General features: G+C 49.3%; 1 protein-coding gene across 1 annotated transcript in view; it reads left to right on the plus strand.

Annotated features, from left to right (window-relative positions):
* LOC126198905 (uncharacterized) overlaps positions 1-13,767 on the plus strand; it is a 503,369-nt gene that overhangs the window by 410,359 nt on the left and 79,243 nt on the right. Inside the window, exon 3 of the mRNA XM_049935532.1 lies at positions 950-1,083. Coding sequence (XP_049791489.1) covers positions 950-1,083 — 134 coding nt within the window. The remainder of the gene's footprint in view (positions 1-949; positions 1,084-13,767) is intronic.

The following is a 13,767-nucleotide window of genomic DNA, read 5'->3' on the forward strand; positions in this document are numbered from 1 at the left end:
TTCCCGGGTTCGATTCCCGGCGGGGTCAGGGATTTTCTCTGCTCTCGTGATGACTGGGTGTTGCGGCCGTGCGAGAGTAGCCGAGCGGTCTAAGGCGCTGCATCCATGGACTGTGCGGCTGGTCCCGGCGGAGGTTCGACTCCTCCCTCGGGCATGGGTGTGTGTGTGTGTTGTCCTTAGGATAATTTAGATTAAGTAGTGTGTAAGCTTAGGGACTGATGACCTTAGCAGTTAAGTCCCATAAGATTTCACACACATTTGAACATTTAAGTCCGCAGCTCGTGGTCGTGCGGTAGCGTTCTCGCTTCCCGCGCCCGGGTTCCCGGTTTCGATGCCCGGCGGGGTCAGGGATTTTCTCTGCCTCGTGACTACTGGGTGTTGTGTGTTGTCAAGCCGGCACGGTAGCTCAGCGTGTTCGGTCAGAGAGCTGGTTGGCCTCTGTAATAAAAAACTGAGTCGAAAGATCAACAAACGAACTTTAACGGATGTCATACTACGTCCGCAACGAACAAACACAACGATCAACAATGAACAGAGCACTAACGCGCTACTTCCTGGACTCGGGTAGGCGCGCCGGCCTCGGATCGAATCCACCCGGCGGATTAACGACGACGGCCGGTGTGCCGGCCAGCCTGGATGTGGTTTTTAGGCGGTTTTCCACATCCTACTTGGTGAATACCGGGCTGGTCCCCACGTCCCGCCTCAGTTACCCGACTCGCAGACATTTGGAACACATCCACGCTATTTCACGATGTACATTAGACGCAGACAGCTGGGGTACACTAATTCCGTCCCGGGGGGGGGGGGGGGGGTGTATGGGATAGACAGGCCAAATCCGTTTAACCATGGCCGACCCTGCGTCACCGCGGGACAAGGCGCAAGCGATAGAATACAATAGAATTGCGGTTGGATGTCAGTGTTTGGCAGAGGCTGTGTGTCCTGTTTGCAGGTGCAATCCAGGCCCGGGACACGCGGCAAGCGCCTTGCATCGCGCTGGGCGACGGCGGCCACGTCACCACGCTCACCGTCAACCTCATGGCGACACCCGGCGCGCCCGACTACTGCGGCGTCATCGTCAACAACGTGAGTACTCGCCAAATATGAATCACAAAATTACTGCGACGACGACAACGATCTTTCGGTTTCGACGTCCCCACATGCCTCTGGCGTAGGTTCCTGGCCAGACCTTGCGTACGTCGCAGCGCCTACGCAATGACAAAGTCCTTCCTTTTGGGCCCTTGTGTCCTGTTTGTGGTTCAGGAAATCGTGTGTCTGGGTGGGGAGTGAGATGCAATGGAAGCGGCGCGTTAACCCGGGCAACCAGACAAATCACAAGTAGCGAATTGTGGGCGCACTTTGGGATGCTTGCACCTTGAGGAGTAACCATGAATAAACGTCCCCAGACCATGAGGCACTAAGTTGATGCAGGTTTAGCAATCAGTTTCTCTGCCCCAGTAACTTGCTTCACAATTCCGAACTGTAACTCTCCTCCGCAGCCGAGGCCCTAAACGCAATAAATCGCGAAATAGAACATAAACAAAACTTGAAGGAACACCTGCAACGAGTGGAAGAAACAAGAATACCAAAGATGCCCTTACAGTAAAAACCCAAAAGATAGGACGTAGGACGGGAAGTTACAAGATGGAACTGAAGCCAGACCACCTCGAAACGCCTAATCTGTGAAAATCAGGAGAAGAAGAAGAAGAAAAAGAGTGAAACTCAAAAATATTTTATGTGTTACATTTAGTTGTACCTTCCAGCTGCACCGAGCGAGGTGGCGCAGAGGTTAGCTCACTGGACTCGCATTCGGGAGGACGACGGTTCAATCCCGCGTCCGGCCATCCCGATATGGGTTTTCCGTGATTTCCCTAAATCGCTCCAGGCAAATGCCGGGATGGTTCCTTTGAAAGGGCACGGCCGAATTCCTTCCCGGTCCTTCACTAATCCGTTGAGATCGGTGACCTCGCAGTCTGGTCTCTTCCCACAAACAACCCCAACCAACCCTAAACGCAAGCCCGTGCTGTGGCGCTCGACTCAAGTGTGTTTGGAGCGCTATTATTCTCTACATACATAACTGGTCTGGCGGACAGGGCGGCAGCAGTCTACAGTTGTTTGCTGACGATTCTATGGTGTACGGGAAGGTGTGGAACTAGAGCGACTGTAGGGAGTTACGACTTAGACAAAATTTCTAGTTGGCGCGATGAATGACAGTTGGCTCTAAATGCAGAAAAATGTAAGCTAATGGGAAATACAAACCAAGAATTTTCGGATACAGCATTGCAGTGTCCTGCTTCATACGGTCACGTCGATTAAATATCTAGGCTTTATGTTACAAAGAAATATGAACACACATATGAGTGTGGTTGTGGGAAAGTCGACTGGTCGACTACGGTTTATTGGGAGAATGTTAAGAAAGCGTGGTTCATCTGTGAAAGAAACCGCATGTAGGAAACAAGTGCGACCCATTCTTGAGTACTACTCGAGTGCTTGGGATCCGTACCAGATCGGATTACAGTAATACTTCGAAGCAATTGGCAAACGGGGTGCAGGATTTGTTACCGATAAGTTTCAACGGCACACAAGTACTACGGCGATGTGCTTTGGGAACTCAAATGGGTATCGCTGGAGGGAAGGCGACGTTCGAGGCACAACAAAAATGAAAAAATTTAGAGAGCCGGCGTCTGAATCCGCCTGCAAAACGATTCTACTGCCGCCAACATATACATATTTCGCATAAGGACCACGAAGGTAAGACCGCAGCTCGTGGTCGTGCGGTAGCGTTCTCGCTTCCCGCGCCCGGGTTTCCGGGTTCGATTCCCGGCGGGATCAGGGATTTTCTCTGCCTCGTGATGACTGGGTGTTGTGTGATGTCCTTAGGTTATTTAGGTTTAAGTAGTTGTAAGTTCTAGGGGACTGATGACCATAGTTGTTAAGTCCCATAGTGCTGAGAGCCATTTCAACCATTTTTTAACCACGAAGGTAAGGTACAAGAAATTAGTGCCCATACAGAGACTTCCCCTCGCTCTATTTGCGAGTGGAACGGGAAAGGAAATGACTAGTAGTCTTACATGGTACCCTCTTCCACATGCCGTACGGTGACTTGCGGAGTATGTACACTCCTGGAAATGGAAAAAAGAACACATTGACACCGGTGTGTCAGACCCACCATACTTGCTCCGGACACTGCGAGAGGGCTGTACAAGCAATGATCACACGCACGGCACAGCGGACACACCAGGACCCGCGGTGTTGGCCGTCGAATGGCGCTAGCTGCGCAGCATTTGTGCACCGCCGCCGTCAGTGTCAGCCAGTTTGCCGTGGCATACGGAGCTCCATCGCAGTCTTTAACACTGGTAGCATGCCGCGACAGCGTGGACGTGAACCGTATGTGCAGTTGACGGACTTTGAGCGAGGGCGTATAGTGGGCATGCGGGAGGCCGGGTGGACGTACCGCCGAATTGCTCAACACGTGGGGCGTGAGGTCTCCACAGTACATCGATGTTGTCGCCAGTGGTCGGCGGAAGGTGCACGTGCCCGTCGACCTGGGACCGGACCGCAGCGACTCACGGATGCACGCCAAGACCGTAGGATCCTACGCAGTGCCGTAGGGGACCGCACCGCCACTTCCCAGCAAATTAGGGACACTGTTGCTCCTGGGGTATCGGCGAGGACCATTCGCAACCGTCTCCATGAAGCTGGGCTACGGTCCCGCACACCGTTAGGCCGTCTTCCGCTCACGCCCCAACATCGTGCAGCCCGCCTCCAGTGGTGTCGCGACAGGCGTGAATGGAGGGACGAATGGAGACGTGTCGTCTTCAGCGATGAGAGTCGCTTCTGCCTTGGTGCCAATGATGGTCGTATGCGTGTTTGGCGCCGTGCAGGTGAGCGCCACAATCAGGACTGCATACGACCGAGGCACACAGGGGCAACACCCGGCATCATGGTGTGGGGAGCGATCTCCTACACTGGCCGTACACCACTGGTGATCGTCGAGGGGACACTGAATAGTGCACGGTACATCCAAACCGTCATCGAACCCATCGTTCTACCATTCCTACACCGGCAAGGGAACTTGCTGTTCCAACAGGACAATGCACGTCCGCATGTATCCCGTGCCACCCAACGTGCTCTAGAAGGTGTAAGTCAACTACCCTGGCCAGCAAGATCTCCGGATCTGTCCCCCATTGAGCATGTTTGGGACTGGATGAAGCGTCGTCTCACGCGGTCTGCACGTCCAGCACGAACGCTGGTCCAACTGAGGCGCCAGGTGGAAATGGCATGGCAAGCCGTTCCACAGGACTACATCCAGCATCTCTACGATCGTCTCCATGGGAGAATAGCAGCCTGCACTGCTGCGAAAGGTGGATATACACTGTACTAGTGCCGACATTGTGCATGATCTGTTGCTTGTGTCTATGTGCCTGTGGTTCTGTCAGTGTGATCATGTGATGTATCTGACCCCAGGAATGTGTCAATAAAGTTTCCCCTTCCTGGGACAATGAATTCACGGTGTTCTTATTTCAATTTCCAGGAGTGTATATAGGTTTAAATGAAGAAGCGAAGGTAAGCGGAGTCATGGTGGTGAATGAACTTTTAATCGCCAATATTTTGCCCCCAAGGAGAGGAGATGTGGTGGCATAAAGTTCCTGATGACTATCTTTGCGCCAGTGTTTTGCATTAAGCCGTGTTCACATACGTAACTAATTTGACGCTACAGCTTTTAGCTTTCTGTAGAGGCACCGGGAGCTACTGTTCACACATGATGCCAGAAATTCAATTTAGATGCACAGCCTTCAGCATGGCATCGATTGAAATCATATTGACGGGATGAATGTTATAGTACAGGTTACGGCGTTAGAGCTGTGACAAGGAAGACGAAACCCAATGTTCGATCCGAAAATAGATTTCGCGAAGGCATAAATCAAGGGGCAAAAGCACATTTATACACTCCTGGAAATTGAAATAAGAACACCGTGAATTCATTGTCCCAGGAAGGGGAAACTTTATTGACACATTCCTGGGGTCAGATACATCACATGATCACACTGACAGAACCACAGGCACATAGACACAGGCAACAGAGCATGCACAATGTCGGCACTAGTACAGGGTATATCCACCTTTAGCAGCAATGCAGGCTGCTATTCTCCCATGGAGACGATCGTAGAGATGCTGGATGTAGTCCTGTGGAACGGCTTGCCATGCCATTTCCATCTGGCGCCTCAGTTGGACCAGCGTTCGTGCTGGACGTGCAGACCGCGTGAGACGACGCTTCATCCAGTCCCAAACATGCTCAATGGGGGACAGATCCGGAGATCTTGCTGGCCAGGGTAGTTGACTTACACCTTCTAGAGCACGTTGGGTGGCACGGGATACATGCGGACGTGCATTGTCCTGTTGGAACAGCAAGGTCCCTTGCCGGTCTAGAAATGGTAGAACGATGGGTTCGATGACGGTTTGGATGTACCGTGCACTATTCAGTGTCCCCTCGACGATCACCAGTGGTGTACGGCCAGTGTAGGAGATCGCTCCCCACACCATGATGCCGGGTGTTGGCCCTGTGTGCCTCAGTCGTATGCAGTCCTGATTGTGGCGCTCACCTGCACGGCGCCAAACACGCATACGACCATCATTGGCACCAAGGCAGAAACGACTCTCATCGCTGAAGACGACACGTCTCCATTCGTCCCTCCATTCACGCCTGTCGCGACACCACTGGAGGCGGGCTGCACGATGTTGGGGCGTGAGCGGAAGAGGGCCTAACGGTGGGCGGGACCGTAGCCCAGCTTCATGGAGACGGTTGCGAATGGTCCTCGCCGTTACCCCAGGAGCAACAGTGTCCCTAATTTGCTGGGAAGTGGCGGTGCGGTCCCCTACGGCACTGCGTAGGATCCTACGGCCTTGGCGTGCATCCGTGCGTCGCTGCGGTCCGGTCCCAGGTCGACGGGCACGTGCACCTTCCGCCGACCACTGGCGACAACATCGATGTACTGTGGAGACCTCACGCCCCACGTGTTGAGCAATTCGGCGGTACGTCCACCCGGCCTCCCGCATGCCCACTATACGCCCTCGCTCAAAGTCCGTCAACTGCACATACGGTTCACGTCCACGCTGTCGCGGCATGCTACCAGTGTTAAAGACTGCGATGGAGCTCCGTATGCCACGGCAAACTGGCTGACACTGACGGCGGCGGTGCACAAATGCTGCGCAGCTAGCGCCATTCGACGGCCAACACCGCGGGTCCTGGTGTGTCCGCTGTGCCGTGCGTGTGATCATTGCTTGTACAGCCCTCTCGCAGTGTACGGAGCAAGTATGGTGGGTCTGACACGCCGGTGTCAATGTGTTCTTTTTTCCATTTCCAGGAGTGTAGAAGAAATAGTGCCCGAAGCCGAAAATATTGTCTGCTATGGCAAACTTAACCAACATCTGGCATGCGAATATCATCTGAAGATACGAATCGCTTCCAAGATGTTAGAATCTTATTTTATTGGTTGATGTGGGCATTTAGAGTAACTAATTTTTTGAAACTTCCTGGCAGATTAAAACTGTGTGCCGGACCGAGACTCGATCTTGGGACCATTGCCTTCCGCGGGCAAGTGCTCTATCGACTGTTCTGCAAGGTTCGTAAGAGAGCTTCTGTAAAGTTTGGAAGGTAGGAGACGTGGTACTGGCAGAAGTAAAGCTGTGAGGACGGGGCGTGAGTCGTGCTTGGGTAGCTCAGTCGGTAAAGCACTTGCCCGCGAATGTCAAAGGTCGCGAGTTCGAATCTCGGTCCGGCACACAGTTTTAATCTGCCAGGAAGTTTCAAATCAGCACACACTCCGCTGCAGAGTGAAAATCTCATTCTGGAACTAATTATTTAGTTTAACAGCTGTGACATTACACTCGAGGGCTATTTCGTACACAGGACCCCCCCCCCCCCCTCCTCAGACACACACTACTGCAGAAAATTAAATATACGTTGTTGTTCTTGCTGATCCGCGAAATTGTACCTTCCGACAACTGCTAAGACTGTTTTCAGTAACAAAATGAAGACACACTGATATCGAGTGAAGTACAGCATAAATTACTCCACGATAACTGCGATATAATGATCGTGTTTCGTAATACAGCACCAGGGAGCAGTGATGGAAGGAAAGCGGAGTAATAAAGTACAACTACTCTGAACTTTCTGTGACATGACAAAAGTTGTGTCTCCGAAGTTGTGCCACTGTAAACTGGCAGTTCGCACATGCAGTTGAATTGCAACTGCAGTATGCCACTAACTGCAACTAACTGTGAACCGAGATTTAAGTTCCGAACCTTTTCACGGCGATCCGTCCTTCGGATGGGAACGTTAACCCACACGGTTCCCTTGGACGCTGTTCGATGTGAGGAGGATAGGTGACGGCACCGGGTTTCAGCATCTCCCTTCTGTTAACCTCGTCACACAACGCAAAACATAACACCACACTACACATATCCACCACACGCACTCACACTCAACAGATAGACGTAGGACATACAAGGTGACAATTATTGAACTAAACTGAAAAAAACGTAAATTAGTTACAAACTACGGCGTGCACACACGTTATTTAACATGTAGACATCACTACAGATATTCGGATTTTGGTCATGACATGTTCGATATGCCTGCCATCATTGGCGATGATTGGCACAGACGAATACCGAAATTCTGCTTGACCCGCTGAGGTGTGGGAACATCGATGCTGTCGATGACCACCTTAATGGCTGTTTTCAGCTCAACAGTGGTTTTGGGGGTTATTTCTGTACACCTTGTCTTTAATAAAGCCCCACGAAAAGGGGTCGCATGTGTTCAGATCCGGAGAATATGGTGGCCAGTCGAGGCCCATGCCAGTGGCCTCAGAGCTCCAAAGTGCTCCTCCAGGACATCAAATACTCTCCTGCTTCGATGGGTCGAGCTCCGTCTTGCAAGAACCACACCTTTCGAAATCAGGGTCACTTTGGAAAATGGGTATGAAGTCATCTTCCAAATCTTTCACGTACCATTCAGTAGTCACTGTGCTTTCAAGGAATGTTGCGCCGATTATTCCGTGACAGCCGGCCGGTGTGGCCGTGCGGTTCTAGGCGCTTCAGTCTGCAACCGCGTGACCGCTACGGTCACAAGTTCGAATCCTGCATCGGGCATGGATGTGTGTGCCGTCCTTAGGTTAGTTAGGTTTAAGAAGTTCTAAGTTCTAGGGGACTGATGACCACAGATGTTAAGTCCCATAGTGCTCAGAGCCATTTGAACCATTCCGTGACAGGAGATTGCACACTACACAGTCACCCGTTGAGTATGAAGTGATTTCTCGATCGCGAAATGTGGATTCTCAGTCCCCCCAAATGCGCCACTTTTGCGTATTGACAAACCCATCTAACTGAAAGTGGGCTTCGTCGCTAAACCGAACAATATTAATTCTCTCATGCTGCACGGCTAACCGTTCAGTTTGAACGTCCTAACTCAAACCGTTCAGAAGTTATGACGATTTTATTTCATATAGTTCAATAATTGTCACCCTGTACCTCTCACCTATCCGCAGTGAAACGGGCCATTGTGTGCGGCGGAAGTAAATCATTTCCGACTGCGCGCGGCTGGAGCTACCTCTTGTGGTCTCCCAGCAACAGTGTCAAACTAACTTACTTTTTTTTTCAATTGCAAGGTTACTAATTCTTTGCTGGGTAAAGGTGATATAGGAATTTATACAGATTTATTGTGTCTAATGTTGACGATATGCAGGGAAACCGGTTTGTCACGATCTCGCACAAATTTTCGATTGTCGCGACATATTCATTATGTTCCAGATTTAGCAGTTCTTATCGTTCTGCACTGATATCGTTTTATGTCACCGCATCTACACCGATCTCAATCCAACTAATGCATTCATTTCATTGCAGTTCATTTAGGAAGGAAGATTAGAGTTTAAGGTCCCATCGACAACGAAGTCGTTGGAGACTGAGCACAAACTCGGACTAGGGAAACATGCGGAACGAAATCGGCCTTGAGTCTTTTAAAAGGAACCATCCTGGTATCTGAATTAAGCGATTGAGGGAAATCACGGAAAATCTAAATGTGGATGGCGGTATGGCTGCGCTAACCACTGTGTGAGATGTCTGCTAAGTTATCTAGCATACCCCTAACATGGTAAAAGTCCGATCACTGGTGGCATACAGGAAAGGGAAGCTCGCCATAGGATCATGAAAATTTAAGAGACACAATTTCTCACTATGGATAACGCTTTATTGAATGAGAATTACTGGGGTTGACCCTATTAAGCGTGAAAATACCGTACCTCATATGGGTGTCCTAATGTAGACACACATCTAACTAAAGAAGGAAACTTGCTGTCAGTGTAATAATTTAGTTCATGGTCGTCAGACGTCAAATAAAATGATTTACCCAATGAATCAAACTTATAAACATTTACTAAGTGGACCAAAGGTTGTAATTATGACTGTAGACTAAATACAGGTGGGTGGACACATGAAATTATAGTATGAAACCCAGTCGCAGATATTGCCACTGACTGTGCAAAGGCTTAGTGGTTTGAAGAAAGAACCCCGGAAAGTACGACCTCCGAGAGAGTCATCAAAGCGCATGACAAGTGCAACTAGCTGGTGGTGAATGCTAAAACTGTGCTATTAAACCTTGTTGCAATTTAACTAGCTTTGCGTCCCGCTCGCCACAGTGGTCACATCGACGGCTCATCCTTATCACTTGTAAACGGCTTGTGCGTGGGGGGCGGGTGGGAGGGGGGGAGGAAGAGAGAGGGGAGAGGGGTGGAAGACGGTAGTGGTAGCAACTGGAAATTTTCAGTCCAGCTCGAGCACTGTACTCTGCTATAAAGCCGTCCATTCACAGACTTACCAGCCGGCCGAACCCTCCTCCCTGCGAAGCTGGTCTGCCCCGACATGTCCACCTTTGTAGTGTACGATATTATAGCGGTCGGCTCTGCTGGCGCACCGCTACCTGCTAGCCTCGATCTCTAACTGCCACCCCACGCTGCATCCTTTACCCTGAATCCTTTACGCTTATGTTTTGGCATGGTGAAAACTGCCACGCGACAGGGCGCAAGCAGGGTCTCCCACATGGTCACAGTGTGCTCACAGGTAGTGAGACGGGTTGACTACCAACTGTGTTGATGAGGGGTGGGGTGGGGTGGGGGGATGGGGGACGACAGGTTGGCCGACTCGTTGGCTGGTGAATGGGTGGCTTAAGTTGGTGACAGCTCTCTCTCTCTCTCTCTGTCTCTCTCTCTCACTCACTCACTCACTCACACACACACACACACACACACACACACACACATTGACTAAAGTGAAGTGCATTCTCGATGGCACTCCTGAAACAAATGTATCTTTGACATCTCAGCAGCAAGTGTGTTCACTTCAGTCTCTGTACCGCCAGTGTGATCTGGCTTTACTCTCTGAAACCTGGCTATTATTGCCCACATAGGAAAGTCACCAGCCAATTGCAGTAGGCCGTGTCAGTGCTGACCAATAATAAGAAGTTTAATTAATTCCTATTCTCACGGATTTTGTCATGGTTAATCAGTAATGGCTTGGCATGTGGAGGAAAGCAGAGAATCTCTTCTACTACAAGACAGATTTCCAGCATCGGAAAGTGGAAAACCTTGGATATTGACACGCCCAGGTGAACGGTCTTTCTACTACAATGAAGCGCCAGAGAAACTGGTATAGGAATGCGTATTCAAATACAGAGACGTGTGAACAGGCACAATACGGCGCTGCGGTTAGCAACGCCTATATATGACAAGTGTCTGCTACAATGGCAGGTTATCAACATTTAAGTGAGTTTGAACGTGGTGCTACAGTCGGCGCGCGATCGAGGGACACGGTATCTCATGGGTAGCGATGAAGTGGGGATTTTTCCATACGATCATTTCACGAGTGTACTGTCAATATCAGGAATCAGTTAAACCATCAAATCTCCGACATCGCTGCCGCTGGAAAAAGATCCTGGAAGAATGGGGCCAAAGACGACTGAAGAGAGTCGTTCACCGTGACAGAAGTGCAACCCTTCAGCAGATTGCTCCAGATTTCAATGCAGGGTCATCAACAAAAGTAAGCGTGCGAACAATTCAACGAAACGTCATTGATATGGCCTTTCAGAGCCGAAAGCCCACTCGTGTACCGTGATTACTGCACGACCCAAAGCTTTACGCCTCACCTGGGCCCGTCAACACCGACATTGGACTGTTGATGACTGGAAATATGTTACCTTGCCGGACGAGTCTCGTTTCAAATTTTATCGAGCAGATGGATGTGCACGGGTATGGAGACAACATCACGAATCCATGGACCCTGCATTTCAGCAAGGGGTTGTTCAAGATGGTGGAGGCTCTGATGTGGGAATGTGCAGTTGGAGTGGTATACGACCCCTGATACATCTAGATACGACTGTGATAGGTGGCACATACGTAAGTATCCTGTCTGATCATCTGCATCCATTCATGTCTAGTGTGCATTCCGACGGATTTGGGCAGTTCCAGCAGGACAGTGCGTCACCCCACACGTCCGGAATTGCAGAGTGACTGCAGGAACACTCTTCTGAGTTTAAACACTATCGCTGGCCATAAAAAAACTCCTCAGAGGAACATTCTTGAGCATATCTAGGATGCCTTGCAACGTCCTGTTCAGAAGGGATCTCCACCCCCTGGTACTCTTACAAATACACGGACAGCCCTGCAGGATTCATGGTGTCAATTCCCTCCAGCACTACTTCAGACATTAGTCGAGTCCATGCCATGTCGTGCTGCGGCACTTTTGCGTGCTCGCGCGGGCCCTACGCGATATTAGTCAGGTGTACCAGTTTCTTTGGCTCTTCAATGTAAAATAATTACTGTGAACCAACCCTGGACCCTCTTACGAGCAGCCGCGAGCGACAGCCACTCCCATGACCCCAAGCTCTGAGTTTTCCACCTGTTGTTGTTGTTGTTGTTGTTGTTGTTGTGGTCTTCAGTCCTGAGACTGGTTTGATACAGCTCTCCATGCTACTCAATCCTGTGCAAGCTTCTTCATCTCCCAGTACCTACTGCAGCCTACATCCTTAATCTGCTTAGGCTATTCATCCCTTGGTCTCCCTTTACGATTTTTACCCTCCACGCAGGCCGCCAGTACTAAATTGGTGATCCCTTGATGCCTCGGAACATGTCCTGCAAACCGATCCCTTCTTCTAGTCAAGCTGTGCCATAAACTCCTCTTCTCCCCAGTTCTATTCAATACCTTCTCATTAGTTATGTGATCTACCCATCTAATCTTCAGCATTCTTCTGTAGCACCACATTTCGAAAGCTTCTATTCTCTTCTTGTCCGAACTGTTTATAGTCCATATTTCACTTCCATACATGGATACGCTCCACACTTCCACCTGCCTTTCAGATTTTATTTTGCCAAAAGAATTCCATCTATCTTCTCGCACAATGCACAGTGAATAAGTTTACGACACTCTGGTTCGTCTCAGTTAACTTCCAAGTTACGAACCTGCTAAAGAATACCGCCAGCGCGGCAGAAAATAGCTGGTTTCCGTCACTGTAATAAAAGGAGAGGGGAAAAGGAAGTAATTAGCGGTACAATCAGTGGCAGTAATGAATATTGTCTGCAGTTTTCATACAGCATTAAGGAATGTATTATTATCTGATAATTCGATCACAAGCTGCCACGCAACAACTGCCTCAACACTTTCGGCTCAGTGTGTTTAATTCAATTCAAGTGTTTAGTAATACCTCATTGCATCCATGCTGCAAGTAAAAGTGTTGACTAGACACTTCAGAGAAGCAGAAATATTTAAAAAAACATGGAAGCATCCTCGTCAAGGAGGTTTTCATTCTTTCAGACGCCGTCGTGAGAAGCCTGTCATGGTGTTTGCGTAGTCAGTATAATGAACTACGACCTTCTCATCATAAGACCGATGTGAAATATTTTTTTGCTCGAGGAAGGAAACTGCGAAGAACACGTTGTAGGGCGTTTGATCTGCCTTGGGTATCAATTAAATATTCACTTCGTCTTCATGGATTGGCTCATCAGCCATTCGACGAACCTTGGACGAAGTGAGCGGAAGAGCAACGATGCTAGTGGAAACTGCTTAGGTTACAAGGTCAGCTGACATTGCAATTCTGTAGTTGCTGCAGTCGAGGGAGCTTCCGAGAGGAGAACGGTGAATCCTGAATGACCGCTATTGTTGGCTCACCTTGGGAACTATTGCAGGCACTCTTATGCAGCGAATCTACCCTGCCATTCACACATCCGATGAACACACCGCATTACTCCAGGCGCAACTAGCGGCGTCAATTCATTTCAAGACTGAAGAATGCTCGACACTCAAGTTCCTGAACCTAGTTTCTTTTCTTGGTGATAGAAACGTTTACGGCAATGTTGCATCCTTAGCTAACAAAACATCCAGGATAGTTTCTGTAAGTGTTACATACAGATATTTCATGCGAGTGTAAATTCTATACTACAAATATTACAGTCTTTCAGATATCGCCTTGTTCCAAGTAGCATAGCTATTTGGATTTTCAGGTGAAATAAGAGCCAAAGGTTTACTATGTTCAGGAAATGCTGATTGAAAGCAATCGTGTATGGGAGACAGTTGTAGGTTCGACATCATAGCGGACTATAACTACACCTTCCTTTAATTTCTTCTTCTTTTAACTCGTCGCTGTGTTTAATACCAATTTCTGCAAATATTTTTTTAACTCAACTAAATAGAATCAAATCGAAGTTGAGTTCTGTCTTCGATAAA

The sequence above is a fragment of the Schistocerca nitens genome, chromosome 8, assembly GCF_023898315.1.
Source record: "Schistocerca nitens isolate TAMUIC-IGC-003100 chromosome 8, iqSchNite1.1, whole genome shotgun sequence".
NCBI classification, from domain to species: Eukaryota; Metazoa; Arthropoda; class Insecta; order Orthoptera; family Acrididae; genus Schistocerca; species Schistocerca nitens.